Source organism: Mesoplodon bidens (genome assembly GCF_964165515.1).
Source record: "Mesoplodon bidens genome assembly, chromosome: 16".
NCBI classification, from domain to species: Eukaryota; Metazoa; Chordata; class Mammalia; order Artiodactyla; family Ziphiidae; genus Mesoplodon; species Mesoplodon bidens.
The window spans coordinates 37,981,478-38,001,275 of record NC_138173.1 but is presented as its reverse complement, the minus strand read 5'-3'; the positions used below and the strand labels follow the sequence as shown (position 1 = coordinate 38,001,275).

General features: G+C 34.8%; 1 protein-coding gene and 1 pseudogene across 3 annotated transcripts in view; one reads left to right on the top strand and one right to left on the bottom strand.

Moving 5' to 3' along the window:
* Positions 1-17,423, top strand: part of VIRMA (vir like m6A methyltransferase associated) — a 60,346-nt gene extending 42,923 nt beyond the window's left edge. Inside the window, exons 17-24 of one of the 2 annotated variants that reach the window (XM_081258304.1) lie at positions 1,286-1,418; positions 10,657-10,809; positions 11,587-11,747; positions 12,420-12,516; positions 14,110-14,276; positions 14,726-15,057; positions 15,947-16,090; positions 17,082-17,423. In XM_081258304.1, the coding sequence (XP_081114430.1) occupies positions 1,286-1,418; positions 10,657-10,809; positions 11,587-11,747; positions 12,420-12,516; positions 14,110-14,276; positions 14,726-15,057; positions 15,947-16,090; positions 17,082-17,236 (1,342 nt within the window). In that variant the 3' untranslated portion in view covers positions 17,237-17,423. The remainder of the gene's footprint in view (positions 1-1,285; positions 1,419-10,656; positions 10,810-11,586; positions 11,748-12,419; positions 12,517-14,109; positions 14,277-14,725; positions 15,058-15,946; positions 16,091-17,081) is intronic. The other variant, XM_081258303.1, reaches the window with a different exon arrangement.
* On the bottom strand, positions 2,629-3,544 carry LOC308630062 (nascent polypeptide-associated complex subunit alpha-like; annotated as a pseudogene). The gene has a single exon. The product of its transcript is annotated as a nascent polypeptide-associated complex subunit alpha-like (transcript).
* Positions 17,424-19,798: the final 2,375 nt, after the last annotated feature.

Sequence of the window (19,798 nt, the reverse complement as noted above, 5' to 3'; positions counted from 1 at the left end):
TTAATTGTATTATCTCTGTATTTAATCTCATTCCTGTTCGTTGTGCCTTTTCCATTTCATCATTTTATAAAGTTCTCAAGAGCACGAGTCTTCTTTCTCTCTTTTGTATTGCTTTACCCAAGTCTTGAAATTTTCTTTTGATCAACTATGAACTGTGTAAATGCATAGGATAATTTTAGCAGGGCTGTATATTGTCATGATTTTGAATACATATCATGATTGTTTCTTATGCTGAAACCTCTTTATATCAGGGGTTGGTAAATTGTGGGCCACAGGCCAAATCCAGCCTTTCTTGGAACATAGCCAGTATTTATGTGTTGTCTGCAGATGCTTTCCCGCTATATCAGCAGTTGAGTAGTTGTGACTGAGACTGATGTTTTTGTATAGAGAGAAACAGATTGAGTTGTGTATAACCCCATAAAACCTAGACTATTTATCATCAGGCTCTTTACATAAAAAGTTTGCTGACGCCTACTCTGTACCCTTAATTTCTTTCTGTCAGATTGCAATGTCATAAAAATAATCATTCTTTGTAGTTACATAAGTTAGGCTTTCTGGTCAGGCTTTTGAGACAGCTATAACCTCACATTAGAGAAATCCTCAGCTTATAAAAAGTGTAAAAAAGGGAACCTGCAAGTTTATTTTGCTAAGTTTTATAGCTTTATTATTGGGGGGAAATTTTTTCTTTCAGTGTTTTTGAAGTTTATCTTCTTTAAAAGGAGATATCGACTATAAAAAATGCTTTGTTAAATGATTTGTGTGACAGATAATACCAAAAGTACTTTTTTACATTTCTTGAAGTGTAAAATTTTAATTTTACTAAATTTTAGGCTGTCTGAACTGATATAGTTCATTTTTTTAAATTAATTAATTAATTTATTGTTTATTTTTGGCTGCGTTGGGTCTTTGTTGCTGTGCGCAGACTTTCTCTAGTTGCGGCAAGTGGTGGCTACTCTTTGTTGCAGTGCAGGAGCTTCTCATTGTGGTGGCTTCTCTTGTTGCAGAGCATGGGCCCTAGGTGTGCGTGCTTCAGTAGTTGTGGCACACGGGCTCAGTAGTTGTGGCTCGTGGGCTCTAGAGCACAGACTCAGTAGTTGTGGCACATGGGTTCAGCTGCTCGACGGCATGTGGGATCTTCCCAGACCAGGGCTCGAACCCGCATTCCCTGCACTGGCAGGTGGATTCTTAACCAGTGCACCACCAGGGAAGTCCCGAGATAGTTCATTTCTTATACTAGATTTATATGCTCAAATTTTAAGAAATTGCCTGTTTTCTTTATTTACAGTTCTTTAAGGAAAAACAATAATGCTCTGCATAGTTTACTGAAACGAGTGGTCAGCACATTTAGTAAAGACACGGGTGAACTTGCATCTTCATTCTTGGAATTTATGAGACAAATTCTTAATTCTGATACAATGGTAAGTATATATATGTATTTGGTATTTCTTATATTTATAAACTTTTACATATGTTAAAAAAATCGCTTGGGTTCAAAAATATCTTGGAATAACGTTTTTTGGAACTTGGAACTAACACTACTGTTTTTTCCTATGTCCTCACCCCATTATAAGTACGGGGTTTTGATTTATCAAAAAAGTAGATGTTTAAGAGTAGAATTTATTGAACTCTAATTTATTAGGCATCATTATTAATTTGTGAATACCCTATGATTTGCATTTTCTTAAAAGAGAGAAAAATACTACGTATAGTGCATTTATTTTTTTACCTAATTCTTTACATTGAGTTACCGTGCTAGGGTCACTCAGAATAGTTGTTTTATCAGTCTCTTAATCACGTATTTACTTACTGTCACTTAATTGTACATTTACTGGCTCTGTTTTGGATGTTGTGATTTTTGGGGTGAATGTAAAGTTTATTATACTGGAATATTTTGGATCCATCATAGATACGAATTAAAGATTATTTCCCCAGCTTTAAAATCTTATTGTTAAAATCTAATTAAAAATTTCTCTCATTAGTATTTATCAAAATTGTGGTATATATTGTGGACACAATTCTAGAAGCCACTAATAGGCCTGCCTTTAAAGTGTCAAATAAGTTTGGAAATGTCTACCCAGATGGAGCTCAACTGCACATTAGTATATTAAAAGCTCTAAAAGGTCCTGGATGAATAGAAACTTGCTTTACTGCAATTTAATCCAGTTTTGTCCAAATGTATTACCTGCAGAATACTTGTGCATCTGTGTGTATGTGTATGTGTTTATGTATGGCTGTTAACATCCTATGGGTTTGATATTCTGTCAACATTGATTTAAGAAACGCAGCTCGTATTTAAGATTTCTGTTTAGAAAGAGTTACCAAGGACCTGTTTAGTACAGTATTAACAAAATAAATGTATGTGATGATTTCATAAGAAAAAATTAAATTTACTGTTTCGTGTATTTCTTAGGCATACAATTTATATTGAGAATATTTCCTCCAGTAAGCCCTTCTTGGCTGCCTGTTGTGTTTGTAGTTATTGTTGTACCAATTTTATTGGCAAATTATTGTTTGTTCTGTGTCATATGTAGTTTATTAAAGTGATTAAATTTACCAGATGCTTTGATTCTGAAAGATTGGTATACTTAACAGTAGGACTGTAGCTACCTACTCTAAAGAGGTTTTAGTGTCTTACTTGATGGAAGACCACTTATTAGTTTTACCAGATGCCAAGTGACATGTTGTTAATAAATCAGTTTGACAGATTTTTTTTCTTTTTTTCATCCAACAAGAAGCCATAACTTTATTAATGATAAAAACAGTACAGATTTACAACCCAGCTGCAGTTACTCTTTTGAAACACCAAAAAAGGCCCTCTTTTCAGATGGTTACATTGTTAATTTCATAATAGCATTTACAATATCATTACTGTTGTTCTTCAGGGCTTGGACTGCCTTTGCTCTTGACACATTTGCTTGTGACATGACCAATTCTGTGTCCTTAACTTCCGCACCTGTTTCATCAGTCTCTTCCTCCCCACTCTCCTCTTGTACAGTTGGAGTCTGTGTGTTTTCTTGAATGTTTGAGACAGCTTCACCTTGAACTTTGAATTTCTCAGCAGCTGCTAACTGTGCTTGCTGAGATAAATCCTCAATCTTGACTTCCCCCAAACTATGTAGGTATCTGAAGCTAGGCTCTTGTATACGTCTGGTTTTGTGATGACAAAAAGGATATTCTTAGATTTCCAGATAGTGACTCTAGTAACCCCTGTAACCTGTGGAAGATCCAGTTTGGACATATCCTTCTGTGCCTTCTTTTCACTCTGGCTCTGTTTTGCTTTACTGACTGGTTCTTCATTGATTTCAGCTGCTGCTGCCAGCTGGGCTTGTTGTGTGGTTGCCTGTGTAGAATCCTGTTCCTCAAGCTCTGGTACTGATTCATCACTATCAGATTCTGTTCGAGACCCTGTCTCACCCTGGGACTGTGGCAGCTCCTGCTGTGTAGCAGGGACGGTATCTGTGGCTTCACCAGGCATTTGGTGCGGGGAACGTGGAACCAAGATGGTGGCAGAAAGAGAGCAAGTGAGAGCGTGACCCATGCCTGTTGCAGGACAGTTTTCTTAAACATGTCATCAGTTAAACAGTTTCTAATGAGAAACCACTAACCAGTGTTCGTTCATGCTGTCCAGGTTCTTCTGGGCCCTCAGGACTGCTGATTAATGCTTTTATTCATCCCTCATCAATACATTTGCTTTTCTTCCTTCATTGAGAAGATCAGTGCCACCCTGTTTAATTTCTAAATTCTTTCCCTCTCCCTTAGATTCTTTCCCTGTTCTTTCTACTCTGTTGTGTTCTTCCTTAATCAGAGGAAAATGTACCCCTGTATCACTTCATTTCTATCTGTGAGGTAGATCTTACCCCTTTTAATAACCTGCCCGATTCCTTTTCCATCTTCTGTGTTTCCCTCTCCCGTCTACCCTTGCGTTCTAGTGGATAGAATCTCTGAATATCAAAAATCAAATTTCTTATCTTTCCCCATACACTTGGTCCATCTTTTATGTGCCCTGCTTTTATACCATTGATCTTTCCTGACCCTCAAGTTAGAAACCATGAATACTGGCTAACTTTCCCCTTTTGTTCACCATCTTCAGCAGCTGCTCATTCTTGTCAGTTTCATTCACAAAACCTTTCATACTTCATTCCTTATTTTGTATTTCACTGCTATTACCTTGGTTTCTCCTTTTTGCTCCTTTTTGCATAACATTTTCATAACATCCCATAATATTCACCCTTTTAAACAATTTGGTGGGTTTTAGTATACTCATAGACTTGTGCAACCATCACCACTATCTAATTTCAGAATGTTTTCATAACTCCACAAAGAAGCTCTGTGTGCCCATTAACAGAAACTCTCCATTCCTTCTTTCCCTAGCTCCTGGCAACCACTAATCTCCTTTTCTGTCTCTATGTCAATTTCTGCAAAAAGACTGCTGGGATTTTGATAGGGATTGTATTGAATCTTTAGGTCAATTTTGGAAATATAACTGTCTTAGTACTATTAAGTTTTCATATTCATGGACATGGCATGGCTTTCCATTTATTTAGGTTGTCTATATTTCTGTGATGTTTCATAATTTTCAATGTGTAAGTCTTGTACCTCTTTTGTTAAGTTTATGCCTCTAATTAAATTGGGAATTTAAAAAATGCTGTTGTAAATGGAATTGTTCCTTAATTTCATTTCTGAATGTTCTTTGCTAGTGTTTAGAAATGCAGTTGATTTCCATATATTGATATTGTGTCCTGAAACCTTGCTGAACTTGTTTATTAGTTCTGAAAGTGTATTTAGTGGTTTCCTTAGACTTTTCTAAATACAAGGATGTCATCTACAAATAGAGATAGTCTAACTTCTTCCTTTCCAATTTGGATACTTTTATTTATTTTTCTTGCTTTATTGTCCTAGCAAGAACCTCCATTGCATGTTGAATAAAAGTAGCAAGAGTTGACATCTTTGTCTTTTTCCTAATCTTAGGGGGAAGGCTTTCAATCTTTCACCATTAAATACGATGTTAGCTATGGTTACTCATAGATATCCTTAATCAGGTCAAAGAAATTCCCTTCTATTCCTAGTTCACTGAGTGTTTTTATCATGAAAGGGTGTTAGATATTGTTAAATACTTTCTCTGTGTCTATTGAAATAAATGATCATGTTGTTTTTCTCTGTATTATATTTTACATTGATTGCTTTTTCCATGTTGAACTGACCTTGTATTGCTGGAATAAATACCACTTGTTCATTGTGTACTATCTTTTTGATATGTTGCTAGATTCAGTTTGCTTTACTTTATTGAGGAATTTGAGGTCTATATTCAATAGGGATATTGGTATGTAGCTTTCTTGTGATATCTTTGGCCTTATAGAGTGAGCTAGGAAGTATTCTCTCCTCTTTGATTTTTTGGAAGTTTGTGAAGGATTGTTGTTAATTCTTTAAACATTTGGTAGAATTCATCAATAAAGCCACCTGAGCTTTTCTTTGTAGGAAGTGTTTTTGATACTAATTAAATAGCTTTACTTATAAATCTGTTCAGATTTTCTGTATCTTCTTGAGTCAGTTTCAGTAGTTTGTGTCTTTTTAAGAATTTGTTTCTCTTCATTCAACTACATTACTAACTTGATGGCACACAAATGTTTATAATATTTCCTTATAAGCTTTTTTATGTCTGTAAGGTTGTTAATGATGGTGCTTTTTTCATTCTTGATTTTAATAATTTAAGTCTTCTCTCCTTTTTTCTCCCCTTTTGTTAGCCTAGCTGAAGGTTTGTCAGTTTTGTTGATCTTTCTAAATAACCACATTTTGTTTTTTTTGATTTTCTTCTATTTTCTAGTCTCTAATTTATTTCTGCTTTAATCTTTATTGTTTCCTTCCTTTTACTTGCTTTGGGGTTAGTTTACTCTTCTTTTGCTAGTTTCTTAACTTGGAAGGTTAGGTTATTGATTTGAGATCTTTCTTCATTATTAATGTAAGTATTTACAGCTATAAGTTTCCCTCTGTGTACTGCCTTTGGTATGTCATGTTTTGGTTTTGTTCATATCCAAATATTTTCTAATTTTTCTTCCTCTTTGGCCCCTTGGTTATTTAGGAGTGTGTTTAATTTCCACATAATTGTGAATTTCCCAAATTTCCTTCTGTAATTGACTTCTAGTTTTATTCCGTTGTGGCCAAAGACCATACTTTGTATGATTTCAATCCATTTAAATTTATTGAGGCTACTTTTACAGCCTAGGGGCATTTTCTGTACTGGAGAATGTTTCATGTGCAGTTGAGAGGAAGGTGTCTTCTGCTGCCATTTGGAGGAATGTTCTATACAGGTCTGTTAGGAGTATTGGTTTATAGTTGTTTAAGCCTTCTGTTTCCTTGTTGATTTTCTGTCTAGTTTTCTATCCACTGCTGAAAGTGGGATGCTGAAGTCTCCAACTGTTGTTGAATTGTCTCTTTCTCCTTTTACTTCTGTCAGTTTTTGTTTCATGCATCTCCGGGCTCCATTGTCAGGTGCATATATGTTCATAATTGTTATATCTTCCTGATGGATCAACCCTTTTATTGTTATAAAATGTCCTTCTTTGTCTCTAGTGATAGCTTTCATCTAAACATTTATTTTGTATTATTGGTATAGCCACTCTAGCTTTATTTTGGTTATTGTTTGTATGGTATATTTTTTCCTACCCTTTTACATACAGCCTATTTGTATTTTATAATCTAAAGTGTGTCTCTTATAGACAGCATAGTTGGATCATGTTTTGTTTTGTTTTGTTTTTTACCTTCTGCCAATTTTTCCCTTTTGATTGGTATATTCAAACCATTTATGTTTAATTATTGATAGGTAAGATTTATGTCTGCTGTTTTGCTCTTTACTTCCTACATATCTTTTTGTTTTTCTTTATCTCTTTTTTTTTTTGCTTTAAACATGTTTTACTGTGCTTTTTTAATTTCCTTTTTCTCTCTTTTACCTTTTTTAAAAAAGTTATTTTCTTAGTGGTTGCCCTAGATACTACATTTAACACCTTAATTTAATAGTCTCTTTCTGATAAATCCCAACATAATTTCACTGCTACAGTGTAGCTTTGTTCCCTTCCCTTGTGCTGTTATCATACTAATTACATTTTTATACATTGTGAGTCCATCTTCACAGTTTTATTATTATTGCTTTATTCTGTTGTCTTTTAATTCAGATAGGAGAAGAAAAGAGTTACAAACACAAATATGTTTATACTGCCTTTTACCTAGCCTTTACTGACATACTGTTTCTTCATGTGGGTTCAGGTTACTGTCTAATATCCTTTCATGTCACCCAGCAGGACTCCCTTTAGTAGTTTTTGTAGAGTAGGTTTGCTAGTGACAGATTCTGTCTCACTTAAAAAAAAAGAATTGAGAATGTCTTTATTTCTCCCTCATTTTTTGAAGGATAGTTTTGTCAGTTATAGAATTCTTTGTTGATAGTGTTTTTCTTTCAGCACTTTGAATATGTTTTCCTACTGCATTCTGCCTTCCGTGGTTTCTGACAGTAAATCAGTTGTTAATATTTTATTAGTTGAGTCACCTCTCTCTTACTGCTTTCAAGATTCTCTCTTTTTTTTGGCTTTTGACAGTTTGATCATGATGTGTTTAAGACTGGATTTCTTTGAGTTCATTCTACTTGGAGTTTGTTGATCCTCTTGAAAGTGTAATGTTTTCATCATATTTGGGTAGTTTTCAGTCATTGTTTCTTTAGATATTTTTTCCTGACTCTTTCTTTCTTCTTCTTCTGAGACTCTTTATTATGTGTGTGTTGGTGCTCTTGATGGTACCTCACAAGTCTCTGAGGCTATGCTTGTTCTTCATTCTTTTTTCTTTCTGTTCCTTAAAATGGATAATCTTAGTTGACCCTCTTCAAGTTCACTGATTCTTTTTTTTTTTTTTTGCCAGCTCAAATCTGCTGTTGAGCCCCTCTAGTGGATTTTTTTTTTTAAAGATTTTTTTGGGGGAGGGCACTTCCCTGATGGTCCAGTGGCTAAGACCCTGTGCTCCCAATGCAGGGGGCCAGAGTCTGATCCCTAGTCAGGGAAATAGATTCCACATGCTGCAACTAAGAGTTTGCATGCTGCAGGCTAAAGATCTGGACACAGCCAAATAAATAAATAAATAAATATTTCTTTTAAAAGATTTTTTTTTGATGTGGACCATTTTTCAAGTCTTTATTGAATTTGTTACAATAATGCTTCTGTTTTATGTTTTGGTTGTTTGGCTGAGAGGCATGTGGGATCTTAGCTCCCTAACTAGGGATCAAACCCACAACCCCTGCATTGGAAGGCGAAGTCTTAACCACTGAAGTGCCAGGGAAGTCCCTCTAGTGAATTTTTTGTTTCACTCATTGTACTTTTCCACTCCAGAATTTATATTCAGTTTTTGTATAACTCTTAGCTGTTGATTGATATTTTCTTGCAGAGTACTGTATCAGCCTTCTCTCCAGTTTCCTTCCAAACATTTACTTCTTTGGTATATTCTAAATAGTTCTGTATGAGTGCATAACTTCCTAAAGCAGACATCAGATCATATCACTCTACCCTACAATACCTTTTAATATCTGTAGAATAAATTCCAAACTTTTTAGCATAACATTCAAGACTATTCACTGTATGGCCAAAAAGCTACCTTTGCAAACATTTCTCCCTTACTGGGAGCCATCATCCATAAGTCTCATCTACTATGTGTATCTCCTTGGCCATGCTTCTCTTAGTTTGTTGTTCTCTCTCTCTCTCTCTCTCTCTCTCTCTTCCCCGCCCCGCCCCCCAACTCCCTCTCCCTCCCTGGTCAAACTATGCCTATTTATAGTGCCTATTTTTAGTGCCTATTTTAATGCATTCCAATTTGTGGAGCCTTTTGATATTACTTTTCTTTCTGTACACTTCACAGCATGTTATTGAATGATTTCTTTTTATAGATCATTTATATGCCTATTTACCATTTCCTACTCCACTATCTGACTGTTAGGTCACTTAGGTCAGAGACCATGTCTTACTAGCTTTTTCCCAGTGTAATTGTACAGTGTCTTGTATAATTTAATAGTTGAAGCATTTGACAAATGATTAAGGAGATTTGAAATGGTATCACAAATTTGATAGAATTTTAATTTTTCTGAAATAACTGTGTAGCTTAAAAAATCTCCTTAAAAATTCTTTTATTACTTCTCACAGTAATGTATATATAGAAAACATCAAATTGTGATAAATTTGACCTTAGATCTAAGACTACTTTTAATAACAAGTAGGTAGAATAGAATTTAAAATGCATTTTATGTGGTTTAAAGCTGTTTCTGTTTATAATAATGAAAAAGCAAGGTAGTAGAGATGAAAATTTTACATCATTCCAAATATTTTAATTAGTTCATAGTTTTTCCCCTCTCTTTTAAAAAACTGATTTTCTTCTGTTTTCCCTGACCTTTAAAAATAATAATCATTATAATACTTTCTGATTCAGCTATACTGAACTTCCCACCTCTGCTTAAAGTGTTATGAATAACTAAGAGTGAGGAAAGAAGTCAGATAGATCCCTTGATAATTTGTATTCTGGTTAATATACTTATTTCTGTAAAATAAATTTAGTCTGTAATTCATACATTTTAACAACATGTAGGGGAAATTTCCTTTAAAGATAACTGTTCACAGTCTGTTAGTGCATTTTGATTGCTTTTAACTCATTTAGCTTAACTTTATAAAAATAAAACATGAACTAGACCATCATCAACCTAGTCTTCATTGCTACCTCCAAACAGAGCAGTTAAAACCCTTGTAGACATAATGGTTTATTGAATTTCTTATTTAAACTGTATGTCCTCTTCCATAGAACAATGTAAATGACTTCCTTAGTCTAGTGTTTTCTGAAAGGAACAAGTGTGCTTCAAGCACAGTTATCAGTTTGAGTGGGAATCTGTGAAGAATAATTTTCATTTAGTTTACACCGAAATGTGTCCAGTTATAGGACAAATGGTAGGAGCTACAAACAAATTTTAATTGTTACTCTTAATTTAAAAATACTGACTCTTACATTTGGATTGGTAGGACCAATATTCATGTTGAGCCATTTAAAACAGGGCTGTGTTCTGAAGATTTGAAACTACTTAAGTGTTCTTTCATATGTGACAATATGAATGGATTTATTGTCATGAACTGAGATTTGTTTTGCCTGGTGAATTTTTTTCACCATTCCCATATTCATTTTATTATGTGGCATACTATTTAAAGCAGAAAATGTTAACTTTCTGTATGACCGCACATAGTCTTAAATGTGATAGTTACTGTTTTCTTTAGTTATTTGCCTTATCTCCAGAAAAACAAATTCAGCTTCCATTAGTTCTCTGTTATGGCAGGCATTTTATTAACTTGAGTATCAATTAATGTATTACATTTCCTGCAAGTGCCAGTGTATTTGTCATTGGATATTTCTGTTGAGAAATCTTGGTGCCAGTAATTTGAATACAAGTGTTTACCTATTTATTTTGTGAGTCTTAACTCAAAGAAAACTTGTTTCAGCTTTGAGCTAATTCTTAAAACTAGCCATTCATACCGATGTAAAAACAAAACATTGAGGGGAAGATTGCAGCAGTCTTAAATATCTGAGTAAGTTTGGAAGCATTTTTTGCAAATTTCTCTGCTCTCAAATTTAACTTGTGTGTGACATTTACAGGGATGTTGTGGAGATGATAGTGGTCTCATGGAAGTAGAGGGAGCTCATCCATCACGGACAATGAGTATTAATGCTGCAGAGTTAAAACAGCTTCTACAAAGCAAAGAAGAAAGTCCAGAAAATTTGTTCCTTGAACTAGAGAAGCTTGTTTTGGTAAAAAAAACAAAACAAAACAAAATAAGAAGAGCTCATTCCCAAGACATATTTTCTTCTCAGTTTGACTTGTACAAGTTTTCTTAGTGACTTTTTAAAACAGTGAACTCTCAGTTGGGTATTTATACTCTGAATTAATAATTTGGAGTGAAGTCTTCCATACTATTATGAATTTAAAAAAATTTTTTGTTATGTTTTATTTTTGGCTGCATTGGGTCTTCGTTGCTGTGCGCGGGCTTTCTCTAGTTGCGGCGAGCGGGGGCTACTCTTCGTTGTGGTGCGCGGGCTTCTCATTGTAGTGGTTTCTCTTGTTGCGGAGCACGGGCTCTAGTCACGCGGGCTTCAGTAGTTGCGGTGCATGGGCTCAGTAGTTGTGGCATGTGGGCTTAGTTGCTCCGCGGCATGTGGGATCTTCCCAGACCAGGGATTGAATCCGTGTTCCTTGCATTGGCAGGTGGATTCTTAACCACTGTGCCACCAGGGAAGTCCCCATACTATTATGAATTTTAAGGAGTACATGAAGGCAGTACTTTTTGAATTATCTATTGTTTGAATGCAGGTTGCCCCCTGCTACCACTCTTTAGAAATAACAACAATCGTTTTTGGTGTTTGTTTTATTTTAATATGTTTAATGTTAAGTTGATAATTTCTTGATGGTGTTCCAAATTTCTTAGTAGTGAAATAATACCACCTTTTCTACTAAAGAGTCAGTAGATGATGGGCATAAATGTTCAGGTTTTACCTGCACCTTCTTATTCTGCTTTTGTTTGTATCTAGGAGCATTCAAAAGATGATGACAATCTGGATTCTTTGTTGGACAATGTGGTTGGACTTAAGCAGATGCTGGAGTCATCGGGTGAACCTTTACCTCTTGGTGACCAGGATGTAGAACCAGTACTTTCAGCTCCAGAATCTCTCCAGAATCTGTTTAACAATAGGTAAAGCAAGCAATGTTTTGTGGTTGAATAGATATTATATATTTAATGGCTGGGATCTAGAGAGGGCCAGCAACTTATTTTTCTCTAAGGGCTAGATAATAAAAAATCTAGACTTTGCAGGCCACATTCAGTCTCTGTTGCATATACTTCTATAGCTTTTTGCTTGTTTCTTTTGTTTTTTTTTAAAAAAACTGTAAAAATGTGCAAACCATTCCTAGCTTGCAGGCTGTACAAAAACAGGCTGGCAGAATGGGGGTCATAGTTTACTGATCCCTGGTCTAGAGGATATGCCTCTTGATCTTTGGAGCACTGTCCTTTTAGAGCATAGTGAATATTTAATATGATGAAATTATTCTCTAAATTTAGAAAAATTACACATTGGTACAGTGTTATAAACTTGGCTTTTTGGGAATAAAGCCAGGGCTAGGGCTCTGTTTTATTTTATTGAAAGATCAAAATTTGTCACAACAGGATTAATTTCCAAGTTACTGGTTTTTAAGGATACTTAATTCTTAAATAACTTCTTGAAGGAGTCTTTTTAAGTGCTAATATTACTAATACTTTTAGAGGGTAATATTTTTAATTGTGCTGTTCACATGTTTTACTTAGAAGTTAAGCTAAAATATTTAATTTTGGAATTCTGCTTTTTAACAAATACTTTCTGTATTCTAGAACTGCATATGTGCTAGCTGATGTCATGGATGATCAGTTGAAATCTATGTGGTTCACTCCATTTCAGGCTGAAGAGATTGATACAGATCTGGATTTGGTATAAGTCATTTTATTACTAAATATTTAGAAAAAAATTCTGTTGATGTTTTTGTTTCTTTGCATATGTTAGGACTAAAATAGATTACATATTATATGGCTGTTAAAAGTCTGTCTTGGGACTAGTACTGCATTATTTTTATGTCAGTTGCCTACTTAATGGTGTCTAGGACTCTTCGTTTTTTTTATGCTACCTGTTTTGCCTCTTTCTAGTTAGTGATCTGTATATTTGAGAATGCGTGGAAAATCACATTTTTGCGTAAGTACTCTGAAGCACTTTGGTTTCTTATATTTGTAGGGTATAGAATAGTATCCCACAAAATTATAATTAATTCCTATATTTGGGTTTAAGGGGAGGAATATGCTTTGTTGTGGTATCTGCTCTTAATTTGGGGAAATGTAAAAAATATATTTGTTAAAATAATATAGTATGAATCTAAATTGACATTCTTTAACGTAATACTGAATAGGTAAAAGTATAGTTAAAGATTTTAATGCAGTCTGTTTAATGATTCTCATAGGGAGGATGATTTCAGTCACATCTTATTGTACCATATATTGTTTTTTCTTGATTTAAAAAATATATATATTTTTTGATAACATCAGATTTATTTGTAAATCAAGAAGAAGGGTGCTCCAGAAGGAGTGGATACTCAAAGAAAGAAATATATTTGGATATTCCCTGGTCCAAAATGAGGACTCCTTTTCCTTCTTTAAAATAACACATGCAATTGAATTAAAATTGCATTAAACAATTTTTTGTCTTTAGTGTAAGTTGTTCAGTGATTCTTTAGAACTGTAGTGAGAGAAATGTTCTATAATCTGCCCTGTCCAGTTAGCCACTAGCCCCATGTGACTTTTGAGCAGTGAAATGTTACTAGTATGACTAAGGAACTGAATTTTATTTTGATTTACTTAATTTAAATTTAAGTAGGCACTCGTAATTAGTGGCTACCATATTTAGCATCACAGGTTGAAAATATTTGTGTTCTAACTATGTTGAATCACAGCTGTCTTGAGATGATGGTTATGACCTTACGGGGTTTAGGGAAATTTTTGGTCTTTTAGGTTTGATTAATATGAATAAAACTTAAACATAATTTTCATTCTTCTGAAAGTTGACTTAGGTTGGAACCTCATTAAATTCATAGAACTAGGAGATCTGTGGCACAGAATCCTTTTATAATATGTAGTGAGTATACAAGGCTTGTGGAGTATGTTATTTTCAGATTATTTTGGAAAAGTTCTGGAGATACTCCATTGTTACTTTATATAGAGAAATACTGAGATCCTTGTCAGGCAGCAGAGGTCTCCCAGACTAATAGCCCTTCTGTGAGGAGGAATGCTACCCACCCCACCCCCAAATGAAAGCAGCTGAATTCCTAAGATATTTTTTAAAAAACTACCAATGGTGTTGGTTTTTGAAACGATGAAGGACCTGTCATTGATTTATTATGAGACTCAAATATAGTTTATAGGAGATAAGAATTCCTGTAATCAAATGTTATATTAATAGTACATTTAAAATGTAATATCACATTAATAGTTACATTTAAGATATATCTTTGGTTTTGTTTCATTTTTATGACTACAGGTAAAGGTTGACTTGATTGAGCTCTCTGAAAAATGTTGTAGTGACTTTGACTTGCACTCGGAATTAGAACGCTCTTTTTTGTCGGAACCATCATCTCCAGGAAGAACCAAGACTACTAAAGGGTTCAAACTTGGGAAGCACAAGCATGAGACCTTTATAACTTCAAGGTAAAATTTCTTTTAATAAAGATCTTGGTTGGGGTCAAGTAAGCTTATTTATTTTAATGTGTTTTGATAGACACATGACTATTAAAGGAGAAAGGAAGCTGACATAATACTTGAGTCATGAATATTGTTTTGAATTTTTTAAAAGATAGTAATTTGGCCAGGACATACCTGGTACACATTATATTGTTGTACTTAATAAGAGTTCAGAAGGTTTGAAAAAGAGCAAACTGGATTATTTAAAAAAATTGTTAGTCATATCAATAAAATGTGAGTACCATTCTTAGCTAGTTTTGTTGTATTTCCCTGGAAAGTCGTAGAGATATTTGCAATAACAAAATTGGGATAAGAAATAATTGATATGTAGTTTTCAGTATTGCAAAAATTGACTTATATTTTCACTGGAAATGTGTAAAGGAGAAAGTTTTCATGGAGTATTTTTGTTTTCATAGTGGAAAATCTGAATACATTGAACCTGCCAAACGAGCTCATGTTGTGCCACCGCCAAGAGGAAGGGGCAGGGGAGGATTTGGACAGGGTATACGACCCCATGATATTTTTCGTCAGAGAAAACAGAACACAAGCAGACCACCGTCTATGCATGTGGATGACTTTGTTGCAGCCGAAAGTAAAGAAGTGGTCCCTCAAGATGGAATACCCCCACCAAAACGGCCACTCAAAGTATCTCAGAAGATTTCCTCTCGTGGTGGATTTTCAGGCAATCGGGGAGGACGGGGTGCTTTTCACAGTCAGAATAGGTTTTTTACACCACCTGCTTCAAAAGGTAATGAATTATGTATGTTTTCTAATGAGTTATTCTAATATTAGAATATTAAATAGAAGTGATTTGAATAGAAGCAATTCAGATAAAGTATTTTTCTGTTACTAGAGTTAATCTGGCTCTAGGCCAGTGGTACTATTTGCAAAGTCCTTTATTGTATAGGAAAAATCATTTTTTAATTTAACTTGATTAATTGCATATTTAGTGATGATATTAAAAGAAGTATTGGCTAATTATTTTCCTTTTTACGTTGAGAATTGTGTTTATCCTTTCTGAATAATATCCATACATAATTTTCACAGTTGTGTTTATCAACAGTTCCCTTAGGATTGTTCTGTGTAGTTCACCATTGATTCTCTTATCTACTTGCTTCCTAATGTTATATTTAATCTGTTTTAAATTTTTCAAGATTTTAGAATCTGAGTTCTAAAATATAAACTTATAGAAATTATATTTTACTAGTGGATTGATGACATGTTTTCATGCTTCTGAGTTAAGAGGGTGGGAGCAACAGAGAATAGGTGTTTACATTAATAATAAACACATAACTTTGTTAGGAACTGTTTTAAGTACTTTGCATGTAATACTCTTATCAACCCCATGAGATAGGTTCTTTTAGTAGCCCCACTTAATAGAAGAGAAAACTTGTCAGTTGGCTGACCAGGACACATAAAATATAAGTGGCAGAACCAGTATTTGAACCCTGGCAGTCTGGCTCCAGAGCCTCTGCTTCTGACTACATAGGATGCTGCCACTCTACCTTTATTCCATGTACAAAATTTCATAGTTTCTCTTCCATTGCTTTTCAAAATTAAGAAAAACATGTCATATCTTCCTTAATCCAGTTGAAGTTGTGGAAAAAGTAGATTTTGATCATGTTACCTATGTTTAGGAAACTACAGTCGTCGGGAGGGAACAAGAGGTTCCAGTTGGAGTGCTCAGAATACTCCTCGAGGAACTTACAATGAAAGTCGTGGGGGCCAGAGCAATTTTAACAGGGGCCCTCTTCCACCATTACGACCACTTAGTTCTACAGGTACACTTTCTTCTTACTTGATACTTCTGAGAGAGAGGGAGGTGAATCCTTTTCAGGTTGTTGAAGGTCGTATATTCTCATTCTGGGAGAGAATATTTTAGAATGTAGACACATAATTCTAAAGTCAATTTAATTTTATTTCTGTGAGTGAGTGCCCAGTGTACATCTTCTGTATAAATACTCAGAATTTTAGATTCTGAACTGTGTGTGTATAATGAGTAGTTCCATGTTGATGTGCTGTTTTTTTATAGTTCAATAAAGAAGGAAAATCAATCCTTAAGGTACCTTTTTGACCAAAGTAAACCGAGATGTCTTCGTAGAGTATACAGGTTGACTCTTGAACAATGAAGGTATGAACTGCAGGGTTGTCCACTTAATATGTGGATATTTTTAACAATAAATAGGATCCATGGTTGGTTGATATCGAGGTTGCAGAGGAACCTCTGGATATGAGGGCCAACTATAAATTATACTTGGATTAACCCTTGAGTTGTTCAAGGGTCAACTGTATTCTGTTTTTGTTTACAGTATTGTCTTGTGTATGTAAGCATATAACCTTCCCCCCCCAAAAACATTCCTATGTCAAGTCCAAAATTCTGGTCAGACGTAGCTTTTGGTTTCAGATGCACATTTTTTGTTTTTTTGGCTGCACCACACACCATGCGGGATCTTAGTTCCCCTACCAGGGATCACACCTGTGCCCCTGCAGTGAAAGCGTGGATTCTTAACCATTGGACTACTAGGGAAGTCCCAAATGGACATTTTTTAAATAACAGCTTTATTTGAGATGTAATTCTTATGTTTAGACAATTTACCTATTTAAAGTGGACAACTCAGTGGTCTTCAACACATTCACAGAGCTTGCACTTGGGTTTTAAAGGAGCAAACAGTAATCTCTGTCTTGGTTTGAGCTCGGTGGTATAGATTAGTATTTATATAATGGGAAAGGAAAGGATGTCGCAACTAAAAATTATATTCTTTTCTTTTATAGGCTATCGCCCAAGTCCTCGTGACCGTGCTTCCAGAGGTCGTGGGGGACTGGGGCCTTCCTGGGCAAGTGCAAATAGCGGCAGTGGAGGCTCAAGAGGAAAGTTTGTTAGTGGAGGCAGTGGTAGAGGTCGTCATGTACGGTCCTTTACACGATAAACATTTTTTTGGGAACATCCTAAGTGTATATGAACATTTCATGAGGACAATAAAAATAAAACAAGACATTGGAGGACCAATTTAGACTTAGCAGTTATCTGGATACATCTGAGAGAATATTTTTATCTGAAGAAAGCAAATTTTGTTTGATACCTAACACAAGATTTCAATAAAAATCAAAACTTTGTATGTTTGTATATATTTTTTCCCCTTATTATATGACTATTTAGAAAATCTCTTAGGTAGAAAATGAACAGTGAAATAACGTTTTTGTTTTAGTGTATTTCTTGCATATACCACAGACGTCCCCAATACTTTCTCAGCTCATGTTGCCCTTTACTGTTTCAGTAGTTTTTTCACAATACACCTAGGCCAAAAGAAATGCCTAATGATTCCATTTATTAAGCAATTAGGTCCAAACAACTTAATAAGAATTTAGCAAGTAATGGTTGCCGCACAACTTCTGAAACCTTGGAATCAGCTTGAACACTGCCAGTATTCCTGTTCCACTATGCTTTTTGCATAGTACTTACTTCAACTGCTGAAAATCCAGTTTTGCAAAGATACACTGCCATGGGAAGGAATATAATGCTATCTAACACTGAAAATGTAAACTACCTCGAGCTAGCATTTTGTGTTGTGTCCAACAGATGTGTTCTCAAAAATTTTAAATGTCATGTGGCACTCGTGTTAATTTACTAGGGTGACCTAGTGCACAATTTTGGGAACCTTTTAGCTGTTCAGAAAGAAACATGACACACTTCTCCTTTACGTTAGAAAGAAATACATACGTGCTTTGTGTTTTACCTTTATACCTACTTACACTATTTTATTATGCAGCTTCTTAAAGCCTAAAATGAGGCATATCCTAATACTGTTATTTTGGAAATCAGAAACATCTAATAATATCTGTACTTTATATACAGAAATGAAGTTTATACTTTGAGAAAATAGTCATATTTTCCCCAAGAGATATCTTAACACACTGAGCCTATATAATCTGGCATAAAATATAGAGTTCTCTTAAACAACAAAGGAGTATATGAGTCTCATTCCATTCCTTTATAATGCTGTTTTGTCGAACTATTTGTGAGTGAATAGAAAGTTTGTTTGCTAGGAAAACCTTGAAGAAAAGCTCAGTTCTAAAGATTCTGGTATTTAAGTGAAAGGTAACAAATCTTTTCATAACTAATGGCCTCAAAAACCCAAGGTAACCTAAACCCCTTTTAATCCTGAAACTAATAAGCTCATTTTCTCTAAATATGCATTTTTCACATTAAATAGAATTTGAAGTTTGTCCTTAATGTCTGACACAATATATGTAAAAATAATTGTTTAAATAATTATATTTCTTAATAAGAATATATGGCCATATATAGATATGTTTCTTGATTTTCTTTTTTAAGCTTTAGGTTGAATATAAACTCAGAAATATCAGAGAGCCGTTTCTGCTTGTTTGTTAGGTTAGTACCCAGTAATTCAGGCAAGCCAAAGTAATAAATTATTAATGTAGAAGCAAATTAATACCAGGCATATATCACTCAATCCAGCAAAGGAGGTATTATTCTAACTTCACAGATGGAGAAAGTTGAGGAGCTTTACTCAAAAGTGATAGAAACAGGATTTAAAACCAGGTTGGCTAGCTCCTAATTCTTTACTTCTCCTTTGCGTCATGGAGAGCTAAGAAGCTACTTTTTAGGTTGAATGGTATTAGAGATCAGACTAATTTATTCTATGGAAGTGGAGTTCCAAAGACCTACCAGTCTGTTTTAGTCATTTCAGAAGTGAGCCAGATAGGTACTGGGGGATGGTTGCTGTCATATACATTTAGATGTGTATGTAAGACCACGTACCTTCAAAAATAAACAGTTTTATGAGTACTTTGGTAGAATAGGTATATGTATTATTTGCAAAATTTTTTTACGTAAGATTTCAGGAAAAGTTTTAAGTGGTGTTTAGAAATTAATGTAAAACTCAGAATACCTTTGCAAATAAAACATTTAATCTATAACACAAGGAGTTGATAGGATCTATTTGTTTTTTTTAATGATTGCTTTTATTTATTTATTTATTTATTTATTTATTTATTTATTTATTTATTTATTTATTTATGGCTGTGTTGGGTCTTCCTTGCTGTGCACGGGCTTTCTCTAGTTTCACTGAGCGGGGCTAGTCTTCGTTGCGGTGCATGGGCTTCCCATTGCAGTGGCTTCTCGTTGCGGAGCATGGGCTCTAGGCACACAGGCTACAGTAGTTGCGGCACGCGGGCTCTAGAGCGCAGGCTCAATAGTTGTGGTGCATGGGCTTAGTTGCTCCGCGGCATGTGGGGTCTTCCCGGACCAGGGATTGAACCTGTGTACCCTGCATTGGCAGACAGACTCTTAACCCCTGCGCCACCAGGGAAGTCCCAAAGAAAAAAATGCTCTGAAATATTGCTATGCTTCATTTAAGAGCAATGGTAGTAATCAGGGTGTGTGAAGCAATACCAGGTCCAGTTTAGTTTTATTGCTTAGTGCAAAAAAATTGCAAAAACAGAGACAGAGAATGTAGGAACGAGAGTAA